This window comes from Cervus canadensis, chromosome 14 (assembly GCF_019320065.1).
Source record: "Cervus canadensis isolate Bull #8, Minnesota chromosome 14, ASM1932006v1, whole genome shotgun sequence".
NCBI lineage: Eukaryota > Metazoa > Chordata > Mammalia > Artiodactyla > Cervidae > Cervus > Cervus canadensis.
In genome coordinates, this window is record NC_057399.1 from 45,905,379 (window position 1) to 45,931,928 (window position 26,550).

Consider the following 26,550-nt stretch of genomic DNA (forward strand, 5'->3'; position numbering starts at 1 on the left):
TTCCTCCATCTGAATCCAACTCCAGAAACAATACCTATAAGGATGTTGAGATTCTCCCAAATTGCCACAGGGAGCTGGGTTACCAAACTGAAAAGGAAGGCTGCATGAAGATCGATCTTTTCCTCTGAGAAAGATCTACGTACTGCTGATAGTCCCACACTGGCAGGGAAGCCGCCACTTCCTGCCCAACACCTTTGGTCTAAGAGTGAGCCTGTAGTCACATACTCGTCATAGCTCAGCTGATCGAAGTCTTAAAGCATTTAAACAAGACTTTCCTAAAGGTCATGTGACTTTTCAGAGGAATGCAGATGAACATAAAGACAAATATGAAACTAGAGACTTGGGAGAAAATACTGATTCCTTCTTCAGTTCAGTCGCTCGGTCCTGTCTGACTCTGCAACCCATGGACTGCAGCGTGCCAGGCTTCCCTGTCCATCACCAACTCCTGGAGCTTGCTCAGATTCATGTCATCGAGTCGGTGATGCCATCCAGCCGTCTCATCCTCTGTTGTCCTATTCTCCTCCCCTTCTTAGGGATGGAGAAACAGCTCAGAGGTGCCATTCCATCTATATGGAGCCCTAGGGAACAGGCTAATGCCAAAGAGTCTCTGCCTTTTGATCCCTAAGCCAGTCCCTACTTTCTTTCTGTTGTGGGTCTGGGTGCACCCACCTCACTCCACCATCCGTTTGGTCAGGAGGAGCAAGCTAATGGTACAGCAGTTAACCCTGAGGACAGCCCACAATGGTAGCGAACCGGAAGCCTAGAATCATAGCATCTTAGTTCTGCTGCTTAATAACCACAGGAGTCTAACAGCTCTGAACCCTTGTTTTCTCATTAGTTAAAATCATCATAACCACCCTGCAGAAAAGTGAAGGAGTAAAGAAGAGAAATATCTGTAGTATGCCTGGCACACAGTGGATACACATTTGATAGTATGATCATTGTTCCTTAGAGATGAGGCCAGTGTACCACACACCATCTTCCAGGATGTCACAAAATCAGGAGCATTACTCTTATTTTGAGGAACCCCTGGGCAGTTGTTGGAAGACTAGCACTAGAAAGGTGTCTAGGAAAACACAGTGTGATGGAGAATTGTCAGCCTGTATCCAGACAACAGGAGAGTGTCTTATACTCTATGGACAGTTTTTTCTGATGTTTTTGATCTGGTAGGATAGAGAGATATGTATGCTCTAAATGTTTATACTTCCCAGAAAGCTCTGGACAGTGTTCCAAAGTGGTGTTGAATAGAAGATGAATTAAGGAGTATTTGGAAGGCTTTAGCTCGGGCAACACAGAGTATCCACAGATGGAAACTTCTTCGAATGGAAGAGAGAATCAGATGGAAAATGCCTCCAGGGTCAATTTCAGAACCACACTTGTGAATAATGCTATATGTAAAAGTCATAAGCACATGAAATGCAGTTTCTAAGTTTGTAGATCATATAAAAACTGGAGGCTGGGCAGATAGTGAGAGAAGAAGAAACCAGTTTCAATTTGGTTTGGCTTGTTTCCTTTTAGAACCAAAGGAAATGGAGATGACAAATGTTTTTCTCAGTTGAAAAGTGTAAGAAAAGCAAGTCAGAGAAAAAGGAGACATCTCAGTAAACAGGTAAAGCTTAGCCAAAAAAAAAAAAGATAGAAGATCAGTGCAAGGTCACAGAAGTGACCGGCATGAATCAGAGAACATTAGAGGACACAAGACGATTAGTGACAACCAGTCCGAAAAGCTGGAGAGTCTCCAAAGATCCCCCTAACAGTTAATTTATTCTTCCTAGAAAAGTGGTCCTAGCAAATAGCATTTCTGAAAAAGTGGTTAACATTTTAGTATAAATGAGGAAGACACCAGAACAAACCAGAAATGAAAGTGCTTCCATGTTCTAGGTTGGGGTCAGCAAACTTTTCTTGCAAAAGGCCAAACAGCAAACATTTTAGCTTTGCGGGCTATCCCATCTGTCTCAACTATTCAGTTCTGCCAATGGAGCATAAAAGCAGCCATAGATTCTTAATCTGCTGTGGCTGAGTGCCAATAAAACTTTATTTACAAAAGCAGGTGACAGCTGGCTACAGTTTGATGATCTCTATTCAAGGTAAATAGGAAATCCAGTCAGTCGTTTCATGCAGAGGTCTGCAGTTTGAAATGAATTACCTGGCAGGAAGATAGAACTACTCATATTAGCAAATTCAAGACTTTATGAATTTGTTAAGAGAAGGAAGCTTAAGGGTTTGGCAGAAAGTATTAGGACAGACTTAAGAATGTGTGGTCAGTTGACCTTTCCCATTCCAAAAATATTTTCTATACTTCCACCTGGAGCAGTCATATGGAGCTTCCAGCATTAAGTTAAGTAACTTTTAGTTGGCAATTAAATTAAAAGCAGACAAGGTTAAAAAAAAAAGTTGCCCGTGCCAAATGGTGATACAAAACTCTTCATGAACCTGAAGTCTGTTCCCCAAAATGTCTGTACAAAATAAAACTCTCCCTTGCAAGTGTCTGGGCTACTATAATTTTTGGTTTCAGAAAAACATTCTTGCAGAGGATGTCTTCTGACAATATTCTTTCTGTCCTCTAGCTTCAAGCTGCTTAAAATCTAGAAAATTCTTGTTCTCAATTGTCCACTTCCCTGAGTAACAACAAACCTTGGCACAAACTACCCCCCAACAAAATTGAGGCCAAACCACATGCCTTCCAGCTATTTAAAATCCAGAATATTCTTATTAGTGATTGTCCATGTCCCTGAGAAACATTGGCATATATTACACTCAACCAAAAATAAAGCCAAACCACATGCCTTCTTACTAGGCCCCAGTGGATATTTGAATAGAGTCATTTTTTTTAAGGTCAAAGGTCATTCCCCATTCCCAGTTCCCTGCACCAACTGAGCAAGTTACTTCTCAGAGCTTTTGTGTCCTCTCTAAAATATGATAATGTCAGACCAGTAACAGGAATGAAATTGTATGAAGCTCGTACACTTGTCTACTAAATACCTGTTTCCACTCTCCCTTTGTGGTAGATTTGATTATCCTAATCTTAGGAATCCCTAAGCAGAAAAAAACAGTCTGCATTTCAGGGTAAGGCAAAGACTTCAACACCACCTCCTTGGAGTTGTGAGCTAATATTCTTTGCACAATATTCTTTAATTGCTTCTAAGCTCACTTTTTCCCAGTTCTTATTCTTTTACTCATGTTTTTGGTTTTTTTTTTTCTTGCAATTGCAGAATTTTGGCATTTTTAAAAGTGTTCTAAAATATCAGTATCTGGTCAATAGTGTTAAAACAGTTATGGAAATAACTAGTTGTCTTTATTCTGAGATTCCTGAGTCAAGAATAGAATGGAGGCTGTTGCCAAGCCAGTGTGCCACGTGGCCTCGGTCCTCCGCTTGTCTTTCCCACCCGCAGGGCTTCCACCAAGATAAACACACTGTGGCCCACACCCTGCTCTCTCACACAGCAGACCCCTCACCTCTTCCCCCGTGGCCCTGATTTATGTGTTTTTTTCTTGAAAACTGTTCATTTCTCAGTCATTTACCCATGTCTAAGCAGCTCATCACAACATCCAGATTACATAGGTTCAGAAATGAAGAGTGAATGATGATGGCAATGGTAATGTTAATGTTGTTCAGTCGCTTAGTTGTGTCTGACTCTGTGACTTCATGGACTACAGCACATCAAGCTCCTCTGTCTTCCACAGTCTTCTGGAGTTTGCTCAGATTCATGTCCACTGAGTCAATGAAGCTACCTCATCTATCTCATCCCCTGTCGCTCCCTTCTCCTTTGGCCTTCAATCTTTCCCAGCATCAGGTTCTTTTCCAATGAGTCAGCACTTCACGTCAGGTAGTCAATTTTCTAATGAATAGTCAGGGTTGATTTCCTTTAGGATTGACTGGTTTTATCTTCTTGCTGTGCAAGGGACTCTCAAGATGCTTCTCTAGCACCACAGTGCGAAAACATCAATTCCTTGGCACTTAGCCTTCTTTATGGTCCAATTCTAACATCCGTAGGACTACTAGAAAACCTATAGCTTTGACTATATGGATCTTGTCAGCAAAGTGATGTGTCTGCTTTTTAGTACAGTAGGTTTGTCATAGCTCTCATTCCAAGGGGCAAGCGTCTTTTAATTTTATGGTTGTGGTCACCATCCTCAGTGATTTTGGAGCCCAGGAAAAATAAAGTCTGTGAGATTCTATTTTCTTGGTTATAGCAAAAACAATCACTAAATAGTAATAATAACCTGTACTTTCCTAGTATTTACTACTTGTCACAACTTTTCTATGTTTTTTAAATACTTGGGCTCGACATAGAATATTCACAACACCCCTCAGTTGGTGTAGTAATGCTCCTCATTCTGTGGGTGAGAAAACTTTGCCACTCAGAAGTAAATTACTTGTGCTAGGTTACAGAGATACTGAGTGGGACAGCTGGGGGCTGGGGCCTAGTCCTTCTGGCTCTGGAGTCTGTGCTCTTATCCACTGTGCTATATTGTCAAAATGATCATTTTCAGCTCCACTGCTTGGAAGGTCATTAAACAAGTGTTTTGCCTTCCCTGGTAGCTCAGATAGTAAAGAATCCACCTGCCATGAGGGTGACCTGGGTTCGATCCCTGGGTTGTGAAGATCCCCTAGAGAAGACCATGGCAACCCACTCCAGTATTCTTGCCTGGAGAATCCCCATAGACAGAGGAGCCTGGCGGGCTACAGTCCACGGGGTTGCAAAGAGTCAGACATGGCTGAGCGACTCAGCACAGCACAAATGTGTTTATTAAGTACCCATTCATTGTGTGTGCATGCTCAGTCCTGTTAGACTCTTTGCAAACCCATGGACTGTAGCATGCCAGGCTCTTCTGTCCGTTGAATTTTCTAGGCAAGAATACTAGAGTGGGTTGCCATTTCCTACCCCAGGGGATCTTCTCAACCAGGGATCAAACCCAGGTCTCTTGCATCTCCTGCATTGCCAGGCAGATTCTTTACCAGCTGGGAATCCCCACTTATTTAGCATGTCAGCACTACACTGAATACTGAAATGACAACTATAAAAAGGAATCCTTGAAGTATTTTTTTATTTATTTTTAATTGGAGGATAATTGCTTTATGGTATTGTGTTGGTTTCTACCATATATCAACATGAATCAGACATAGGTATATGTATGTCCCCTTCCTCTCGAACCTCCCTCCCACCTCCCACCCCATCCTACCCCTCTAGGTTGTCACAGAACACCAGATTAGAGCTCCCTACATCATACAGTAAATTCCCACTGGCTATCTAATTTTACATGTGGTAATGTGTATGTTTCAATGCTGCTCTCTCAATTCATCCCATCCTCGCCATTTCACCCTGTGTCCATGAGTTTATTCTTTATGTCCCTTATCTCCACTGCTGCCCTACAGATAGATTTATCAGTACCATCTTTCTAGATTCCATATATATGTGTTAATATATGATATTTTTCTTTCTCTTTCTGACCTACTTCATTCTGTATAATAGGTTCTAGGTTCATCCACCTCACTAGAACTGAGTCAAATGTATTCATTTTTATGGCTGAATAATATTCCAATGTGTATATGTGCCACAACTTTTGAGGTATTTGTTTACAATCTAACTGAAGGGATGAGATGTGGTAGAGTGAAAGGACTTCATAGTACAAGGTAAAACAACTCTGTAATGTCAAGAAAAGAAGGGATTTTTGTGGACTGTGGGAAAACAGAAGGTTGAACTAGAACTTGTTCTTTAGGGATGAGGAGAATTTGAAAGAATCAACAGGAGGAGGAAGAAAATGAACACTGCTCAAAACTAATGACAAGGAGAGTGAACAAGGCCATATTGAATGGAAAGATAAGTTTGTGCTAGAATGAGGGACAGATAAGTTTGAAAATATGAAGAAGACACTATTCTAAAGAGAAAGGATGTACCTATAATTTCCAAGTTCTAGTTGAGAAAATGAGTTTAAGAGTGATTTGCTAGGATGAGAGTCTTGAGATGGTACATCATGGTCCGTGTAGCAAATGAGTATTTCTGTGTCTAGAGCTTGAAATTTTCCTCTGACAACTGGAAATTCCAAAGAGGAATTTCAAAATGGAAATGTAGATTACCCCTACCTGTACCATTAAAAATTACTAATTTATTAGATGTATCTGGTGCTTAAGCTGATGCCTTTTTACTTAGAAAATAGTGAGAAACTACTTCTTAGAAATAGTTTTCCAAAATTGTAGGCTCACTCCTTTGTTTGATCCTCACAAGATCTCTCTGAGGTATTCTCCTCAATATGCAGAAGGAACATAGAGGCTCACAGAGCTGAAACACTTGCCCAAGACTACCACCTAAGTCCGTGTCTCTTGACTGTAGTTGGGAATCCTTTCCCCCCACTGCAGTTTCACATGGTTGGTTGTGGACATGACTTTGAGAAGTGGGTAGTTACATACAGTGGTGTCCCCACTGGGCCAAGGATTTTGAAGGCATCATGATACCACCCCACACACAAGATTTCTAGACCTTTCCTCAAGACACCCAGAGAAACCTCCTTGCAAATGCAGAAGAGAGAACTCCACCTCCAGCAGCTTGTGCTTGGTAGGACTGGCCCAGGAGCACTTTGTCCATAACCTGCTCATTTGGACAATGAAGGCTTGTGTGACTAAAGCAATTATTTGTACTCTCACAGGTGGTCTTTAATTGTAGAATGCTTGAGAAGGCAAGCTGTCACCTTTACAAGTAAAGGTCACCAAAAAAAGCAAAACTGCTCTTTCATTTCCTAGCTAAAAATAACGGGCAAAGAAATTAAGCAATAAGTTTTAGCCCAGTAAACCAAAAGGGAATGTAGGTGTAGAAGGAAAGCAATGAGTAGTAATATACCTAATATGACCACAGCGCCATTTGCTATGTAGGTCTCAATTATGCCCTATTCCATGTCCCCTCGTCCTCTAATTCCATAAATTCCAAAACAACCCCAGAGAAATCTTTCTGGTTTTGTTTGGAAAGCAACACTATGTTTCTGTGCCTGTGCATTCTAAAACAGGTCTGTCAAATCTGAAACCTAAATACAAACTGACAGAAATCAGCTACCAACAAATTAAGTTAAATTAATAGAGTAGATGCCTGAAATACAAAGGAAGTGTTTTTCCCCCTGGAGTCTCTCTCTCTCTAGATGCCAGACTAAATAGATTAAAGTAAACCTCAATCTCCAGCAAGCCCTTTTCTTTGCCTTGTCACATTTCCTAGAGAGTCCTGCATGGGGGCCCTCTCCAGAAGTATTGCGCCCCCTAGTGGCAGCCTCCAAACTCCCATCTACCAATTTTATGGGCGTATTAAAAACGTGACTGAAAAAAAGTACTGGACCAAGAAACTTTATTTCAAATCCTGACTTTGATGCCAAATAGCTATGTACCTCCTTGAGCTAAAGAGTTCAATTTTATGACTACAAGCAATTTCTAAGTATACGCAGTAAACAAGAAATTCAGATTCATCCCATGTAGATTTTGTTTTAAGACAACATTTAAGACTGTTTTATGACGGCAAATACTTCAGTTTCTTTATCTTTGTATGCAGTCTATGGAATAGAAGACTGTATGAATGCCAAATATTCAGATCTAGATTCTCTTGTTTTTCCATTCCCATTATTCCCATCTTAGTTCACACCCTTATGTCTTTGTATCCAGTGTAATGGATCGCCCCACTTCTCTTCACCAACTTTGTGGGAGTTCTTTTCCAGGCTTATACAGTCGGGAAGCATCATGGCTCACTCAGTAGCCTGGAGGAACTGATACATGTATAAAAGCTTACCTCCACTTTAAAAGAGTAAGTTGGGTCAGGCCCAGTGTGAGAGTGGAGTTTACAGTCTCTGCATGAGATCAGGCAGGTACAGTAGTTCTATGGGAAGGAACAAAATGATCTGACTATAGAAGCTAATAAATTACCTGGGGGTTGGGGGTAGGGGGGGATTGGTCAGTATCATGAACCCCTCCCACTTCCTTCCTCACAATCTTTTCATCCCCTGTCCTTCCTCGGTTTTAATTCTCTATCTCAGTGTGCAGCATTACCAATGGAAGGGTCACTGGATATACCAAGAGGAGGTCTGCAGCTTCCTTATATACCTCATTTTAACAGTTCCCTCTGCTGGATAGGAAAACATACTTCAACTGGGTTTTAGAAATTGATATGCTGAAATGTAGAAAAATAAAGGGATATGCCAATGGTAGCTACATAAATCTTAGAAACAAAATCAAATTCGGAAGACCTATCTTCTAATCTCCTTCTCTATATATTCTCTTCAAGAACCCCTTCTGATAGAACTCTGATAGAGAAGCAACTATCCCAACAGACTTGGGAATTTAGCAAATCTTCATCCCTGCCTTTTGAGGATGGTAAAACTGAATAATGATCCACTGAGTCCAGGAGATAGCAGAGGACAGAGGAGAGTGACGTGCGATAGTCCATGGGATTGCAAAGAGTTGGACAGGACATAGAAACTGAACAACAATAACAAGTTCAGTCATCTTAAGTGATCAGTTTATTAAGCCTGCTTTGATTAGTCCTGTTTGGAAATTGGTTTGGAGTCATCCATATTCCTGAGAGATCATAAAAATTTAAATCATCAAGTCAGCGTTTCATTTTTTTAATCTAAAACAGCCTGAATACATGAAAAGATGTAGCAATAATACCATGCTGCATCTATTAAGATTCCTACTAAAAAAAAAAAAAAAAGGATATTACCTAAAATATTGTATGGCTTAGCAAAGATAAGCAAATTATACAATCATCTTTCTCTTATTATCTCTTTGAAATAAACTAACCAATTAGAGTGTAATTGTTGATTTTGAGAAAAAGCACCTAACTTGGGTGGATGAGTGAATGAATGAGTGGATGAGTTCAATCATAGTGTCTCATAGCCTCTCTGTCATCCCTCACAAAGTTTCAGCTCTCCTTCAACGCCACGGAAGCCAGACTGTTCCTGTAATAGCAGTGATGATCTAAAATGGCAATGAATCAGACACAGTCATCCAGAAATTTCCCTTTAGCTAAGGGTTTCAGTTTCCTTCCTCATTGTCACGAGAACTGCCCATACACAGTGAGATTGGAGAAGGATTGATGGAAGCCCTGATTTTCCTCTTTCCTGCCTTTCCTCCAACAGGAGGTAAGAAAAAGCAGTGCAGTACGTCCAAGGCCGAGAACAGATTTGAGAAGGCCTGATTCATTGCCAGACTAGTCACCCACTTCAGAATAATTAAGAGCTGACTAGAAGCGATGCCAAACTACACATACCAGTAGAGTCTGGAGAGGCCCCAGCAGAGACCCAGTGAAGAAAAAGAAGTGTGTGGTGGGAGACTGCTGGTGGGACAGGAGGTCTGATTCCTAGTCTTAATTTTATCATTAAAGCTTGTTTTCTGCCTTACCTGAAAAGGAACCCCTTACCTGCTTGACTCCCATGGATGGATGCCAACATATGAGGGGAACAGTTCTTGGAGGTTTTGGAAATTAATAAGGGGTGGAAAGAATCACAAAGATGGAAGTGACTAACTCCAGGACCAACAAAGCCACCACTCACTCATTTCCATGCTGTTGAATGATGTATTGACCTAAGGCCTAGTCAGGTCCAGCACTGGATCTCTAAAGTTCCCATCCAGTCTTCCCCCAACTCGTCTAGATTTCCCACCTCCACATACACACTCCAGTTTTCAGCCTCACCATGACATCAGCTTAAAGTCATCATTAGTCATTCATCTGCTTAACTACCATAAAAGATACTTCTTAGAAGTGGCATCCATCTAGAAAAGAAAAAAATAGACTGAGATAGGTGTCGATTTTGAAGCTCATGGTATGTACTCACCATTTGAGTCTCATAATTCCTTTCAGGTAAAGCAAAGTATATAAACTCCATGGTGATTATTCTAGAATTATCTCTACCATGACCCTGAAGGGCAGGCTTTGCCTTCATTCTTCTGGCATCTTCTCTACAGAGGGCCCTCTGCCAAGAATTGTGGGAAATGAAACAATAAATAAGATCCAATTTTTATGCCCAGCTATATTTACTGACTGATGAAGACAATAGAATTGAGACATGGTTACACATACAGCTTCTTTCAGCATCCTCTCGTCAGCAGTCGATTTCTGACTTCCTCTCGCCCACCTCCAAGCCTTAACAGATGCCTTCCTCCATATCTGGAAGCTCTGCCTACTTTCCACCATCCAGAGCATTCATAACTCTTCCTTTATAACTTTGCCTTTTCCTGAAGCCTTCCCCAAATCCCTCTGCACCATTCATTCTAACGTCTCCTCACCCCCAGTGTATGTGTTATGTGTATTCAGTGTCCATACGCTGTCTGCTCCAACTATCAGCATTTAGCCCAAGCAGTCAACAAACTGTGTCAGCAATCCAAAACTGCCTTAGTTGGGCTCGCTTCCAGAATCACACTCAACAAAGTGGCAAAAGAGGCTGGTTTCCCGTATGTCACTGTGGCTAGTTTGTGCCTGTTGTTAAACAGGGTTCTGTCTAATATCGCCTGGGGTTCCTTCCAGCTTTACCCATGTCCAGTGCCAAAAAGGAGTCAACTGACCTGACCAGGTCTACATTTCTTTTCTGTTGCTCCAGGATTCTTCTGCAGCCAGATGATTCCTTACAGATCCTGGCACCTGTGGAAGCTGATGTGGGTTTCTACACTTGTAATGCCTCAAATGCCTTGGGATATGACTCTGTCTCCATTGCCGTCACATTAGCAGGTAATGTGAAAACCCCTGTTCAGTTTGGAAACTGCTGAGTAGGTGCCTACAGCGTGCTCAGTGGGGTCAGGGAGACAGACATAAATGAGATCCATTCCCTGCCTTTGGAAGTTTGTGACCTATAATTGTAATTAAATGAAGAGAGCATGTAATATGAGATAGAATGAATGTAATAAGTTTTGATAACCAAAGAGGGTGCAGTTTCATTCTACCTGAGAGGTCTTAGACTTGGGGTAGAATTTTGATAACAGAGATGCAGGGAAGAACATGAGCATGGGTTTATACAAGGAAGTAGTCTATGGGGGAACATGACTCATGACCTAAGGTCATCAAATGATCTTTTCGTTTCTCCTCCCACCTATTACAAAGGGAACTTTAAGACCCTTGGGTAGTTGGAATTCTGTGACTGTGGGCTAGAGCACAAGTGTTCTTCTCTCCCACTGTTTATTTCAACCTTTTGCTCTAATGCACCTGCCAGTACTTCAGCTTTATCCATAGAGCTTAGGCAAACCATTCTATATGTGGTCACTTCAGAAAATTGCAATTCAGAGTGCACTGCCTCCCAAAGTTGTGATTTGGGATTTTTTTTTAATTATTAAAAAATTTTTATTTTATGTTGAGGTATAGCCAATTAACAGTGTTGTAATAGTTTCAGGTGAATAGCAAAGGAACTCAGCCATACATTTGCACATATGCATTCTCCCCCAAACTCCCCTCCCATCCAGGCTGCCACGTAACATTGAGCAGAGTTCCCTGTGCTATACAGTAGGTCCTCGTTGGTTATCCATTTTAAACATAGCAGTGTGTATATGTTAATCCCAAATTCCCTTACTATCCATTCTCCCACCCTTCCCCCTGGTAAGGTTGTGGTCTTACAGTAAAGCACTTTTATAAAACCTTCCTTACATAGGATGGATCCTTGCCTTTAAAACTAAGAGACAGACACCAGCTGAACGCTGAACCAGGGCCCACAGTTCTTAGGGACCAGGCAACCTGAGGTCACACAGCCACTCAGCTGGTGGCAGAGAGAAGGAAACTGAGGTCTCCTAACCCCCAGATCATTGTCCCCTCATCTCCCCACTGATGCTTTCAATCTGGGCTCCCTTTCCTCAGGTCTGGGCCATGCAGCCTTTGTGGCAATGTGTTGCATGTGTTTGTATTTATTCTTTTCAATTGCCGCTCCCATGAGATGATTCAATCGTTGCTAGAAAAGCCGACATCACCCCACACTGACCTCATCCATCCACGCCGGGATTATGTTGTCACACTGTTTTCCAGTCACACATGCTACTCCCTTGCATATCTGTTTGGCAACAATATTTCTACCCCCATGACCTAAGGCTGATTTGGGAAGGGACCCTGAGCAGGACGCTCTGCAGAGAGGATGAAAGTCACCAGAGTGAGGCCAGCTGAGGGGCCCTGAGGTGGATTACAGACTATTATTAATGCCTATTTTTTTGTGAATAGAACATTTGCTTTGCTCCTAATGTATTCCAGTCATAATCTTTATGCCTCTCTTTGTACAGAGTCCAGATGCTTGGCACCCATCTGGTTAATTCTCTTCTGCCTTACCTGCCCCCCCAACACAGTCTGCCTTGTCCAGGGCAGCGCAGACACCCTTCCAACTCTTACAGGATTAAGTCTCTTGTTTATATTTATCCAGATACGGTTCAGCTCTGTCACAGACTAAATACCCTTTGTTCACCTGAATTTAATACAATTCATGGAAACCTGTCTGGGATTAAGCAAAGCAATTGTAACATCAGGCTTGTCTTCAGCTCTTTGAAGAGGAGCTATTGGAGGCTGCCAAAATGTTCAAAGCCAGGAAAGAGAGAGAACAGCCAAAGAGGCACCGGGGAAGAAGGAGGAAAGGAGCTGAGCGATGAAGTAGTTCACGGACACCACACCCAGAGCTTAGGGAGCTGTGTCTTTGTCTTCGGTGGTGGGGTTTGTTCAGGTCTGCTGGCAAGTCTGTCAGACAATCCCTCTGAAACTTAAGGATCAAAATGGAGATGTTGCTCTAACATTGTATTTGTATCTTTACCTGGGATTATCACCTAGCCCGACGTCAACATCTACACTCACAGTTTTAAAGTGACTTACCAGCTACTGTTCTGAGCATATCCTCTGCCAAGTATTATCAGTGTGGAGCAGTAAGTTAGACCTGAGTTTTGTGATCTGTGATGCTTACAGACTAGTGAAGGCAATAGATGTATACGTGACCACCTAGAATCAAGAGAGAGAGTTTCCTTCAAATGTACCCATTAAGACCCTGCATAGCCATGTATAAGATACAACGCAAATACCATGTAAGTGGTGGTGGGAGGGGCACTTTGCAGGGGGGGAGATGTGAGGCATTTCTAAAGGATACAGTTCTACTTTTAGTTAGCTCTGTGACCTTGAACAAAGGGTATAAGCTCACTGAGTCTTCCTTCTCATCTGTAAGAGTGAAATTAATCATATTTTACAGGATTGTTGTGAGGGTAAATAAGATTGCACATGTGAAAAAGCCCTGAGCCCAATGCCAGGCACATAGTTCACACCTAATAAATATTTCTCTTTCTTTCTCTAGCTCTTCTAAGATGAAACATCCTGAAATCAATTCTGAAATGTGTAAAACATCAGCCCAACTTTGCATCCATGCGTTTTTTCAGTGTACATCTTCACACGGAAAATTTGCAAGTATTGGGTTGGCCACAAAGTTCATTTGGGTTTTTTCAGAACTCAAACCCAAACGAACTTTCTGGCCAACCCAGAGTGTTAGTCGCTCAGTCATGTGCAACTCGTTGCGACCCCATGGACTGTAGCCCGCCAGGCTCCTCTGTCCATGGGCTTCTCCAGGCAAGAGTACTGGAGTGGGTTTGCCATTCCCTCCTCCAGGGGATCTTCCTGAGCTAGGGCTTGAACACAGGTCTCCTGCATGGCAGGCAGATTCCTTACCCTCTGAGCCATCAGAGAAGCCCATTAGGAGCTAATTCAGCTCTTTGTGCTCATGCTCAGTTCAGCCATGTCCAACTCTTTGGAACCCCCTGGACTGCATAGCCTGCCAACTCACTTTTGATCAGACCCTCATGGTAAACCTCAGTACCTCTCTGCTTTAAAAGACATTGTAGAGTGGTGGGTTTTGTTTTTTGTTTTTCACCTCGACTTCAGTATAAATGTAGGCCCCCCCAAAAAAGGATTTTATTTGAGGCTCAAAGCACTCAGGTGTCCCCTTGACATTAGCAAGACTTGGGTCTTGCTAATGCACCTGAATTGACCAGATGTGGGGAAATTTGTTCATAGTAATTCAAGAAAGCAAGCATAGTATGGCAGTTAAGCCCGCAGGCTCCAGAGCCTCACAGTCTGCATTTGAATCCTGACTCTGTCACGTCCAAGCTACATATTCCTGAGCAGCTTCTTCATACTCTCTGACTCAGTTTCTTTATTTGACTTATGGTGATAATAATAGTGTTTGACTCAGAAGGTTCTTGTAGAGATTAAATGCCTTCCTTCATGTAAAATGCTTGTAAGTATGCCTGGCATGTAGCAAGCACTCAATACCTGTTCACTCTTATTATTATTACTGTGAAGATAAAGCAAAAGCCAGGTTATTTTTACAGTAGGGGAGATTCCTTTTCAGAGACTGGAACGCTCACAAACCCTTTGTAGAGCACCTCTGTCTAATGTCTCAACGTCTCAATGTCAAGGGGAAAGCTGAATTCGCTATCTGAAAAGTGGTTTGAGTGTGCCTGGATTCAGAGCAAGGGAGGTGGCTACACGAGGACTATTTCACATGGGAGAGGAAGGGAGAGCTGGTGAACCCTCCTTGGCCCATACTTAGAACATTCCTATTCCCCCATCCTCTGAGTTGAGTGTGTTGTCAGTTCTGCTGCTCAGATTTATGGTAGGTCCATTGGTACTCTCTACAGTTTTTGTTTAAATATAGAAACACCATTTAGTTTTAGATATACCAAACCTTCCTACTCTGCCCTATTTAAGCCTGTAAAATATTGTCTTTAGAGCCCTTTGCTTCTCTCTAAACTCATCAGTATGTGTTGATTTTATCTTTTAAGTCCCAAAGGTTTTGAGAGTACTTTACGAGTACCTCTCAGGGTGGAGATGCCTAATGTTTCCCTACCTACCTCCCTGGTTCCAGAAACTCACAGTCATGTAGACCCAGTGGCACAAAACTCCTTTCTGTCCTAAACTCGACTCAACTGGATGCTTCACTGGATGTTTCACTGCTCAGAAGGTAGATGGGAGGGTAGCAGCGGCTAGGGAGGAGTTTAAGAATGTCACCAAAGTGTCACATACCTAACATGTTGAAGGACAGTTGACTGTGTGCATTTGTAGCCATAGGTAAAGGAGAATCTCTGGTGTGCGCAAAGATGAGGCACGGAGATTGGAGAGCTGTCTTGACTAGTGAGATTCCGCATTCAGCCAACATTGCTCAGAAAACTGCCAAATCCGAATGGTGTAGGCAGCATTGTGAAGGAAAGCAGTGGTTTCCTGGTAAATTGCTTCAGTCTGGAGGGGAGCTCTGCTCACCAATGCAGATGAGGCCCGTCCAGGTGTAGCCCAATGATGAGGTCATAGCCACAAGGGAAACGCTTTTGGTTGTCATTGATTTTATAAGATCACAAAAGAGATACTGTAAGGCCTGCTTGACATCATCAATGGAAAATGAGAAGAAGATGGGGGCTGAGGGATAAGCATATCTTTCATTGAAAGGAGAGAACACAGATGAGCTCATCCCAAGTGTTCACAGGAAGAAAGAGACAGAAAATATTTCTCCTTTCCTGGCATGTTTTTCTGCTTTTCTATGAGTTGAATAGCTGACACATATTGTGTCTAATAAAGAGATCACAGAAACCTCACTGGGAAAATAAAAATAAAAGGCAGTTGGGTTGGTTTTTTTTTAATTCTCCTTTCTCAGCCCCCTCCTCATTATGATTTAGTAGCTGCAATAAAGACAAGCCGTTTTGTAAGCTTTTCATAATGTAAGTCATTTCGAATTGGCATTTCTGAATTCTTCATCCAGCAACTCTGTTCACCAGGGGAGGGTTCTGCTTCATAGAGAGTTGGGCTCAGAGAGGACTTTGTCACCGTGGTGACAACCAGCAATGAAAGATTTACCCCAGTGCACCAGATCAGAGGGAAAAGCACAGAAGTTTACCTGTGTTCCTAGTGATGCTCTGAGCACCAGGGTAATCGCCATTGATTCATTCAAGCTGCCATCAAGGGATTTCATTATCTGTTACAATACTGAGTAACCAAGATTCTAAAGTTTTCCTCAGTATGTATAGATGTGTAGCATGCCCACTGAGGAAGCCTAGCTTTCGTAGAATTCAGATGAAAGGGATGAGAGTACAGCAAGAGAATTCAACTTTCTCTGCTCCCCAGCAGAATAGAGGAAGCAAACAAGAAAATGATCTAGTCTAGCCCATCTCACATCCTGAGAAAACAATTCTCACATCTGTTCAATGGAATGAAGGAAGCATGGGTGCTGAGACAGGTTCAGTTCAATTCAGTTGCTCAGTCGTGTCCGACTCTTTGCAACCCCATGAATCTCAGCACGCCAGGCCTCCCTGTCCATCACAAACTCCCAGAGTTTACTCAAACTCATGTCCATCGAGTCGGTGATACCATCCAGCCATCTCATCCTCTGTCGTCCCCTTCTCCTCCTGCCCCCAATCCCTCTCAGCATCAGGGTCTTTTCCAATGAGTCGACTCTTCCCATGAGGTGGTCAAAGTATTGGAGTTTCAGCTTCAGCATCAGTCCTTCCAATGAACACCCAGGACTGATCTCCTGTAGGATAGACTGGTTGGATCTCCTTGCAGTCCAAGAAACTCTCAAGAATCTTCTCCAGCACCATAGTTCAAAAGCATCAATTTTTTGGTGCTCAGCTTTCTTCACAGTCCAACTCTCACATCCATACATGACCACTGGAAAAACCATAGCCTTGACTAGACGGACCTTTGTTGGCAAAGTAATGTCTCTGCTTTAAAATATGCTATCTAGGTTGGTCATAACCTTCCTTCCAAGGAGTAAGTATCTTTTAATTTCATGACTGCGGTCACCATCTGCACTGACTCTGGAGCCCAAAAAAATAAAGTCTGACACTGCTTCCACTGTTTCCCCATCTATTTGCCGTGAAGTGATGGGACTGGATGCCGTGATCTTAGTTTTCTGAATGTTGAGCTTTAAGCCAACTTTTTCACTCTCCTCCTTCACTTTCATCAAGAGGCTTTTTAGTTCCTCTTCACTTTCTGCCATAAGGGTGGTGTCATCTGCATATCTGAGGTTATTGATATTTCTCCCGGCAATCTTGATTCCAGCTTGTTCTTCATCCAGCCCAGCGTTTCTCATGATTTACTCTGCATGTAAGTTAAATAAGCAGGGTGACAATATACAGCCTTGACGTACTCCTTTTCCTATTTGGAACCAGTCTGTTGTTCCATGTCCAGTTCTAACTGTTGCTTCCTGACCTGAATATAGGTTTCTCAAGAGGCAGGTCAGGTGGTCTGGTATTCCCATCTCTTTCAGAATTATCCACAGTGTATTGTGATCCACACAGGCAAAGGCTTTGGCATAGTCAATAAAGCAGAAATAGATGTTTTTCTGGAACTCTCTTGCTTTTTTGATGATCCAGCAGATGCTGGCAATTTGATCTCTGGTTCCTCTGCCTTTTCTAAAACCAGCTTGAACATATGGAAGTTCACAGTTCATGTATTGCTGAAGCCTGGCTTGGAGAATTTTGAGCATTACTTTACTAGCGTGTGAGATGAGTGCAATTATGTGGTAGTTTGAGCATTCTTTGGGATTGCCTTTCTTTGGGATTGGAATGAAAACTGACCTTTTCCAGTCCTGTGGCCACTGCTGAGTTTTCCACATTTGCTGGCATATTGAGTGCAGCACTTTCACAGCATCATCTTTCAGGTTTTGAAATAGCGCAACAGGAATTCCATCACCTCCACTAGCTTTGTTCATAGTGATGCTTTCTAAGGCCCACTTGACTTCACATTCCAGGATGTCTGGCTCTAGATAAGTGATCACACTATCGTGATTATCTGGGGCATGAAGATCTTTTTTGTACAGTTCTTCTGTGTATTCTTGCCACCTCTTCTTAATATCTTCTGCTTCTGTTAGGTCCATACCATTTTTTTATTGAACCCATCTTTGCATGAAATGTTCCCTTGGTATCTCTAATTTTCTTGAAGAGATGTCTAGTCTTTCCCATTCTGTTGTTTTCCTCTATTTCTTTGCATTGATTGCTGAGGAAGGCTTTCTTATCTCTCTTTTCTATTCTTTGGAACTCTGCATTCAAATGGGTATATCTTTCCTTTTCTCCTTTGCTTTTTGCTTCTCTTCTTTTCACAGCTATTTGTAAGGCCTCCTCAGACAACCATTTTGACTTTTTGCATTTCTTTTCCATGGGGATGGTCTTGATCCCTGTCTCCTACACAATGTCACAAATCTCCGTCCATAGTTCATCAGGCACTCAGTCTAGACAGGTAGTGGGTACCATATCCTTCAAGTGTTGTTCCTTGAAGAGGCTGTAGCATCATGCAGCTGTCCTGGGTATGGGGTCCCTCATCTAGGACTCTGCAGTGGAACATGCTAAAGAAGTTGCTGCCTTAGTGTCCTGGAGAGTTGTTAACTTCAACTGAATAATCTGTAGAGGTAATGGTAGTAATCTGACATACTGGCATTGGTAAAAAAAAAATATGTTTAGGGAATGATGATTGAAGCAAGGGAGGAAAAAGAAGCCAGGCAGCCTGGGGATATGTAAGTAAGGATAGTCTAAGCCCTAGACTTCCTTAGATCCTAGTATTAGTCACTCAGCCATGTCTGACTCTTGAGACCCCAGGGGATCTTCCCAACCCAGGGATCGAACCTAGGTCTCCCACATTGCAGGTGGATTCTTTACCATCTGAGCCATCAGGGAAGCCCTTGGACCGTAAGGGCCCTGCAATATTGATACCAAAGGCACACCAACTAAACAGAATCACAAAGGCAAAGAAATACCAAGTCCTTCTTATTTTTTGTGTAAGATAATTAATTAGTAGTCACACTGTTGACCCTGACGCCTCAAGAAAAGGTTAAATTAGATTTAAATTGTTTTATCAATTTTCTGGAGCCATAATTTGCATCCCATAATATCCACCCATTATAAGTGTTCAATTCAGTGATATTTTAGCAAATTTTTTAAGTTGTATAACCATCATCACAACAAGCTAAGATTGTTGTTTTCTTAAAAACACTGTTGAAGTGTAATTCACATACTGTACAAGTCAACTGTTTAAAGTATACAATTCAGTGGCTGTTAGTACATTCAGAGTTGTACATTCATCACCACACTCAAATATTTAGAACATTTTCACTGTCCCGAAATAAATTCCACACCTCTTAGCCATCACTTCCCAATCCCCTCATTTCCTGGAGGCCTCAGTAACTACGAGTGTACTGTATCTTCATAGACCTGCCTATTCCAGATACTTTGAAAAAGTGGGGTCCTACATGGTCCTTTTTTAGTCACTTAGCATAACGTGTTCAGGATTGACCCATGTTGTGACATGTATGCTGCATTCCTTTTTGTGGTGGAGTAATACTATTCCATTGTATGAATATACCACATTTTCTTCCACTCATTAGCTGATGGACATTGGGCTTATTTCCAGTTTTTGGCTATCATGAATAGTGCTGAAGTGACCATTCATGTGCAAGCTTTTGTGTGGACATCTTTTCATTTCTCTTGGGTGTATATACCTAAAAGTAGAATTGCTGGGTTGTATGGCACATTTACGTGTAACTTTTTAAAAAACTGTCCAACTGTGTTTCAAAGTAGCTGCACTACTTTGTATTTCCTTCAGCAGTATAAGGATTCCAGTGTCTACATCCTCACCACATCTGTTATTGTCTATTTTTTTAATTATAGCCATCCTCATGCATGTAAAATAATCATTTATTATGACTTTAATTTACATTTCCCTGATGACTAACAATGTTGAGTATCTTTTCTCATGCTGATTACTCATTTATACATCTTCTTTGTCAAAGTAGTAACTTTGGTGATATAAGCAGTGTGTATGGCCTGCAGGTTATTCTTTTATTTTGCCCTAACATTTACCACAAACTTAGAGTCCTAAAACACAAATATTTTGTTTTAGAGTTCTGTAGGCCAAAAGTCCAGTACAGCCTTACCAGGATAAAACCAAGGTGTCAAAGGGGTGCACTCCTTTCTATAAACTCCAGGAGAAAAAGCTTTTCCTGTTCATTTGGATTGTGAGCAGAATTTAGGTCACTGTGACCTAGGACTGAGATCCTGATTTCTTGCTGGCTGTAGACTGAGTGTCATTCGCAAATTCTAGAGGCTGTTGCATTCTTTAGTTTTTGGCCCTCTTCCTCCATCTCAAAGCTAGCAGTTGGAGATTGAGTCTTTCTCATATTGCCTCTCTCTGACAAGCTCTTCAGTATCCCTCTTTTAATTTTAGGAGCTCAAATGATTAGACTGGCCCACCTAGAGTAATCTCACTATCTTACTGTCCATTCATTAGCAATCTTAATTGCAACTGCAACTTTAATTCCTTTTGTCATGTAATACAACATAGTCACAGATCCCAAGGATTAGAGTGTGGACAGCACCACACCCTATCTGAAGGGCACAACTCGTTTTTATCTTTCTATTGCCAAAGAAAATCACAAATCTAATGTTGGTAGACCTTCCAGTTTTTCCATATAAGCCAAATCAAAACACACACACACATACACACACACTTTTTTTTTTTTTAATTTCTCCTTTCTTTCTTTTTTTAACTGAGTCCAGCAAGTTCAAATTTTTAAAAAATTCTTTCCAGACCAAACATGTGAGTGGACTGAACATAGCCTGGAGGCTACAGTGCCCTCTGGTTCAATCATCCATTTTCTATATTCTCTGCTCAAATATTACACCTCATTTTCCAGCATAGTCAGAGTGTCACTGAAGTATAATAATTTATTTTATTAGATTACACTAAGTAAAACCATGTAATGATTTGGATGGGAGAGAAACATTTACTTTTTTTCACTACTACTAAAAGGGAAACTTATTGTAACAATAGAATAGGTAAGATTTTAGGGTATTTGTCTCATTACAAAACTTAGAGCAGATTTAGAACTATAAACCTGTGTCCTTATTGTAAACAGAGGGGTTTTAAATAGATGCACTCTTGGGTCTTTTTTAGACCTAAAAGTCCTATGAATCTCTTATATACAAATAAAGTACAGTAGTCTCCACCCACCACTACCAGCTATAAACTCCCCTTACTTAAAATTCTAACATTTGCAAATTTATTTCCTTTATCTTTTGGAGACTGGAAAACTAGATGGCAAAAAAGGATAGCTTTTACAATGAAATCTAGGGAAAATTGTAGATGAAGGGGAAAAGTATCAGAGCATTGGTGAAGAGAAAGGGTGTGGAGTTGACTGAAATGACAAACACTGATTCAGGAGGCAGGAAGTGGAAGTGAAGGAGACCTTGCAAGAGAGACAGCAGGACAGGAAGGAGTTAAAAATTCCTGAGCTATAAAATGTGAAAGGCACTTGGAAGGAGACCCAGACTAAAGAAAATATCATGCATTTTAATATGACTGTTATCCGCAACAAAGAAACTCTTGTTGAAACTGCCAGGTAGCCAGATCCTGAAAAGTTTCTGGACAGCAGGAGATGGTAACTGGACATTAACAATCAGGATCCAGCACTACCGATGTCAAAGGTACAAGATGGTGTTGGTGTTTTGAGAAAAGCTTTCATAGGTTCATGTGGATTGTGGTCCCTTAAATTTTGACTCATGAGTTCTTCAGTTCTTCAACTGAGAATTCTCATTTCAGGGAATTTTCACAGATTTCACTCTGGTGGCCCTTCTGAGAAACCTATGATCATTGCAGTGTAAGCAGAGGCTAACATTCCTTAAAGCATTCTCACTAATTACAAGGCATTATGCATTGATTAAATCTGGAAAAATACAGCTTGCTTAGTGTTAGAAAGTGAAAGCAGGTGAGATTTATAACACCTTACTGCTGTGTATGCAAATATTTTAATTATTTGGCATCACTGCCTTATTCACTTTTCTCTTGAATTAAGATTTGGGTCTTTGTGGATCTGACTACAGTTTTCTCGAATAGAGTCATGAGGGCACCAGCAAGTTACCCTGGCATGCATTATTTCACAATTTCTCTGGAAGTAGATACTTTCTGAGGTCTCCAGTATGTGACTTGACACTGTCTGTCCAGAGACTAATACTGGTTTCAGGAGAAGCCAAGTGAAAGTCGCTCAGTCATGTCTGACTCTTTGCAACCCCATGGGCTGTATATTCTCCAGGCCAGAATACCGGAGTGGGTAGCGTTTCCCTTCTCCAGGGGATCTTCCCAACCCAGAGATCAAACCCAGATCTCCTTCATTGCAGGAGAATTCTTTACCAGCTGAGCCGCAAGGGAAGCCCTAGGAGAAAATAATTTCTTCTGGTTAGCCTGAAACCCTCACAGTTCTTCAAAATAGAGACACCTGAGTTCCTTCTCACTAAAAGATTTGTTCCCTCTCCTCTTTCTTGTTTTTCCCTTTCTTTCTTTACACTTGTCCTTTCTGTGTGTTTTCTTGGTTTATCAAAAGTTCCAGACACTGTTCCTCAGTGTTTTCTCTCTGTATCATACCAGGGATCATGCTGATGATAGCTAGCATATATTCAGACCTCATGTTGTGCAAACAACTTTACAAGCATTACTGCTTTCAGCAACCATAGAAGTAGAAAACGAAGGTATACAGAGACTAAATAACTCTCCCGAGGCCACTCAGCTATCGAGGGATGGAGTCTGAAGACCTGCCATGTAGGCACCACTTCCCACACCCATGCCCCCTGGAGGCATCATGATTTATCACATTCTTTTGCTGCTGCTCAATTTTCCTGAGTGTGTCTTCCTGGGTAACTCAGTGGTAAAGAACTAGCCTGCCAATGCAGGAACCACAGGAGACAGGGGTTTGATCCCTGGCCTGGGAATATCCCCTGGAGGAGGAAATAACATCTCACTCCAGCAATCTTGCCTGGAGAATCCCATGGACAAAGGAGTATGGCGGGCTACAGTCCATGGGGTCCCAAAGAGACTGACTGATAAAACATGCATGCCCTCCTGGATGTAACCCAGAATCTCTATCTGAGCAGTGCTCCAGGAGGACTCTGCCATACTCTAAGCACCATCATCTCAAACCTATTTGCCATTTTTACATCCTTCCCAGAGCTCTTGTGTTGTCTCCAAACCTGCCTCCTGCAGTCCTGGTTTCCAATATTGCCGACGTTCCCAGTCACCTTTAACAAGTCTTCTCATTCTCCTTGCTAATGAATATACACGCACACTTCCTGGGATAGATTGCCTCTTACTCAACAGTGAGAATCTGAAGGGTTCAAAGTACAATTCATTCTTTCCTCTTCATTTTTCAATTTTTATTTTTTTACTGAAGTATAGTTGCCTTACAATGTTTTGGGTGTACCACAAAGTGATTCAGTTATATATATAGAGAGAGAAATGTATTCTTTTTCAGGCTTTTCCATTATAAGTTATTATGAGATATTGAATATAGTTCCCTGCACTATACAGTAGGTCCTTGTTATTTTTGATGGCTAAGGATTGTAGAGAACCATTTTCAAATGCCATTTGTGACTCATAATATTAGAAGAGGGGAAAGAAGATTAAACATGGAATAATTAGCATGTGCGCTTACTAGGCACTTTTTTCTATTTGCCTGCTTAACAAACCAAACCATAAGTATATGATGGCTAAAATAGATTTTTTTTTTTCTCACTCACCTAACATCTAAAACAAATTATTTCACAAGAGGGTTTTTGTGGTTTGGGTCAAGAAATGGCACAGTTGACTTCTGCTCACATTTCATCTGCTAGAGGCCAGCACCCTGCCCACATCTCACTGCAGAGAGGCTGACAAATGGCCTAACTGTGTGCCCAGGAAGGAAAAGAAAAGGATCTGGTTGATAACAGATCTGTCTCTGCCATCCTGCTATTGAAAACAAAGTTGCTATTAGCAGAGACCTAGACTTCCGACCTGAGAAAAAGTTGCTTTCAATGCTCTCTGTTCTTGGCTGCGCTCAAAAAAAGAAACCTTCATCTCCTCTGGCTCCTCTCTCCATCACCTTTGTACTGGGCCAAGGATATTTTTCAAGCACATATGTTCAGATTTTTTCCCATTGGATTTTGATTTTACCCAGAGTCACACATGAGGGAAAGAGGCGTGAGCCAGAGCCCAGACTATGCACAGGAATGTATTAATAGTTCCAAGCATTTGCTCCCAGGGCTACTCATCCGTCCCTGCCTGTCTCTCCAGCTGCCTGTCCTCCCAGGTCAGGACAGTGCCTGTTTGGTCGAATGCCTCTACTGTGAAGGCAGCCCAAGGTGGCACTCCCCCCCATCACTGGATATTGATTGACAGGCAAGTATTAGCTAACCCAGGTTCATCCTGTGCCCAGGCTGCCCTTGCTTACCACTGAGGCTCTGGAACCCCTGTTCCATCTCATTTCACCAGGAGCCATGATCCAAAAGCTAAGCAGTTTCATGAGGTCTACAGGAAATGATTCTCTTAATGCTCCTATTTCTGACTCTTGAAGAGGCTTGCTTCCTTATATTGGTTGTGATAAATTGAAACGCTTGCCTTTGTTTCTATTTCCTTGTTCTTCCTGTATTTGTATATATGACCAGTTTGCAGATTCAGTGACAGAGTGATCTATAAACCCTGACAGTTTCCAAAAATCAACACACATGTAATCTGCTAGCTGATGCTGACCTGCAGAGATGACCAGACTACAGGTGAATGTGGTCCTGACAGTGAGGCTCCACCCACACTGCAGAGGCTCCATGATTACATTCAGCCTCTTTTTTTTTAAATTTAGGGTAATGTTTTTGTTTATTGGAAGGAAAGCATTGGCCCTTGTCCTGTCCATGCCTCCTGTCACTTCTCTGGATCTGGCCAGAAACATTGGTGGCTGCCCCCTCCCTCAGGCGGCCCCATCAGCTCCAACAGTCAGGGTGTGTGCCCCATGCTATGGGAACAGAGAGTTCCAGCCCAGGGTCTGCTCAGGTATATCTACACCAGCTCTCTGAATCAGTCTCTTTTTTTGTTTTGTTTTGCCCGTTGTAAAAGTCTTTTTGGTCAGACCTTTTTTTAACATTGTCTTAGTACAAATACATAATTTATCATCTCGCTCCCTCTCTGCATCTCTCTTCTTTTTCTTCTAATTAACTTCCATAATTAAAGTAATACTAGCTGATGGGATTGTAATCAAGCACAAACACAGGCGTGGCATTTCTCAGCAGTACTCACCTCACTAGGTGACTATCTAGGGTGATCAAAAGTGGACTTAAATTATTTTTCCTTTGTTTTTCTTTTTTTTAATTTTTATTGAAATACAGTTGATTTACAATGTTGTATTAGTTTCAGGTATACAGCGAAGTGAATCAGTTATACATGCCTGTGTATGTGTGTTACCTACTCATTTCCCTCCCTGTCTCCCCTTTGGTATCCTTAACTTGATTACAAGATCTATGAGTCTGTTTCTGTTTTGTAAATACGTTCACTTTTTTTTAGATTCCACATATAAGTTATATCATATGATGTTCACCTGTCTTGACTTACTCCACTTAGTATAATGATCTCTAGGCCCATCCATGTTGCTGCAAATGCCATTTTTTCCTTTTTCATGGCCGAGTAATATTCTGTCATAATATGTACCACATCATCTTTGTCCATGCCTCTGTTGAGAGACACTTAGGTTGCTTCCATGCCTTGGCTGTTGTAAATAGTGCTGCAGTGAACTTTGGGGTGCATGTTTCCAACCTGAAATTTTCTAATATTGAACTAGTGGGCTTTCAAAAAAACCTCAGCTCTCACCAGGACTCAAGAAAAAGTAACACAGTGTAATTCATTAATGAACAAACCTGCCTACGTGTCAGAATTGCCTCAAAATTTGTTCAAAATAGAAACTAGAGCTTCCATCCCACCACCTGAGAGTCAGGTTTAGGAGGCCTCACTGTATGACTCAATAATATGTACAAGCTTTTCTAATAGATGTAGGAGGGTCAACTGATTAAGAAGAACCGTGTGTTCAATATAAACTTCTATTAATTGTAAATGCTTTGGTAACTGTGCTTTTTCTGATAGATGAAAGAGGGTCAATTGATTAAGAAGAATCGTGTTTAATATAAACTTCTGTTAACTGTAAATGCTTCAGTAACTCTGTGCTTTGTCTTTATAATGAAGGTAATAACACCTAAGTAGCCTGTGCTAACAAAAGTGCCTCTCGTGACAGGATGCACAGTTGTTACTTTCAGCAAAACTCAATGTAATTAATTAAGGGCTGGTTTTAATTCGGTGACATTTGAATTTTATAGCTATACACTTGCAGCTATAAAACCACCTTTATTATTAAAATTCCTGTAGGAAAAATAACTTGGTAATTGTGAGTCTGAAACTCTCTGGTCCCTAACCTGCTTTTCCCCATTGGCACAGTTGTTTTTATTACATAGTGAGACAGCTATTTTATATACAGCAGGACAGATTATGTTTTTAACAGGTGTCCTGGGGGTTCTGAGGCAGCCAGTCCACAGACAAGGATTTGGGATCTCTGGTTACAAGGACCGAACTTGAGGTCAGAGTTCTGGGATCCAGTTCAGCCCTACTCTTTGCTTGCTTTCTGGCCTTGGGCAAACCCTGGGGCCTTTCTGAGCCTAAGTTCCTTGCATGTGTGAGTGCTAAGTCACTTCAGTCGCGTCCAATTCCTTGAGACCCTATGGACTCTATCCTGCCAGACTCCTCTAGCCATGGAATTCTCCAG

General features: G+C 41.6%; 1 protein-coding gene across 1 annotated transcript in view; it reads left to right on the forward strand.

Moving 5' to 3' along the window:
• ADAMTSL1 (ADAMTS like 1) overlaps positions 1 to 26,550 on the forward strand; it is a 505,479-nt gene that overhangs the window by 363,241 nt on the left and 115,688 nt on the right. Inside the window, 1 exon segment of the mRNA XM_043486937.1 lies at positions 10,570 to 10,697. Coding sequence (XP_043342872.1) covers positions 10,570 to 10,697 — 128 coding nt within the window.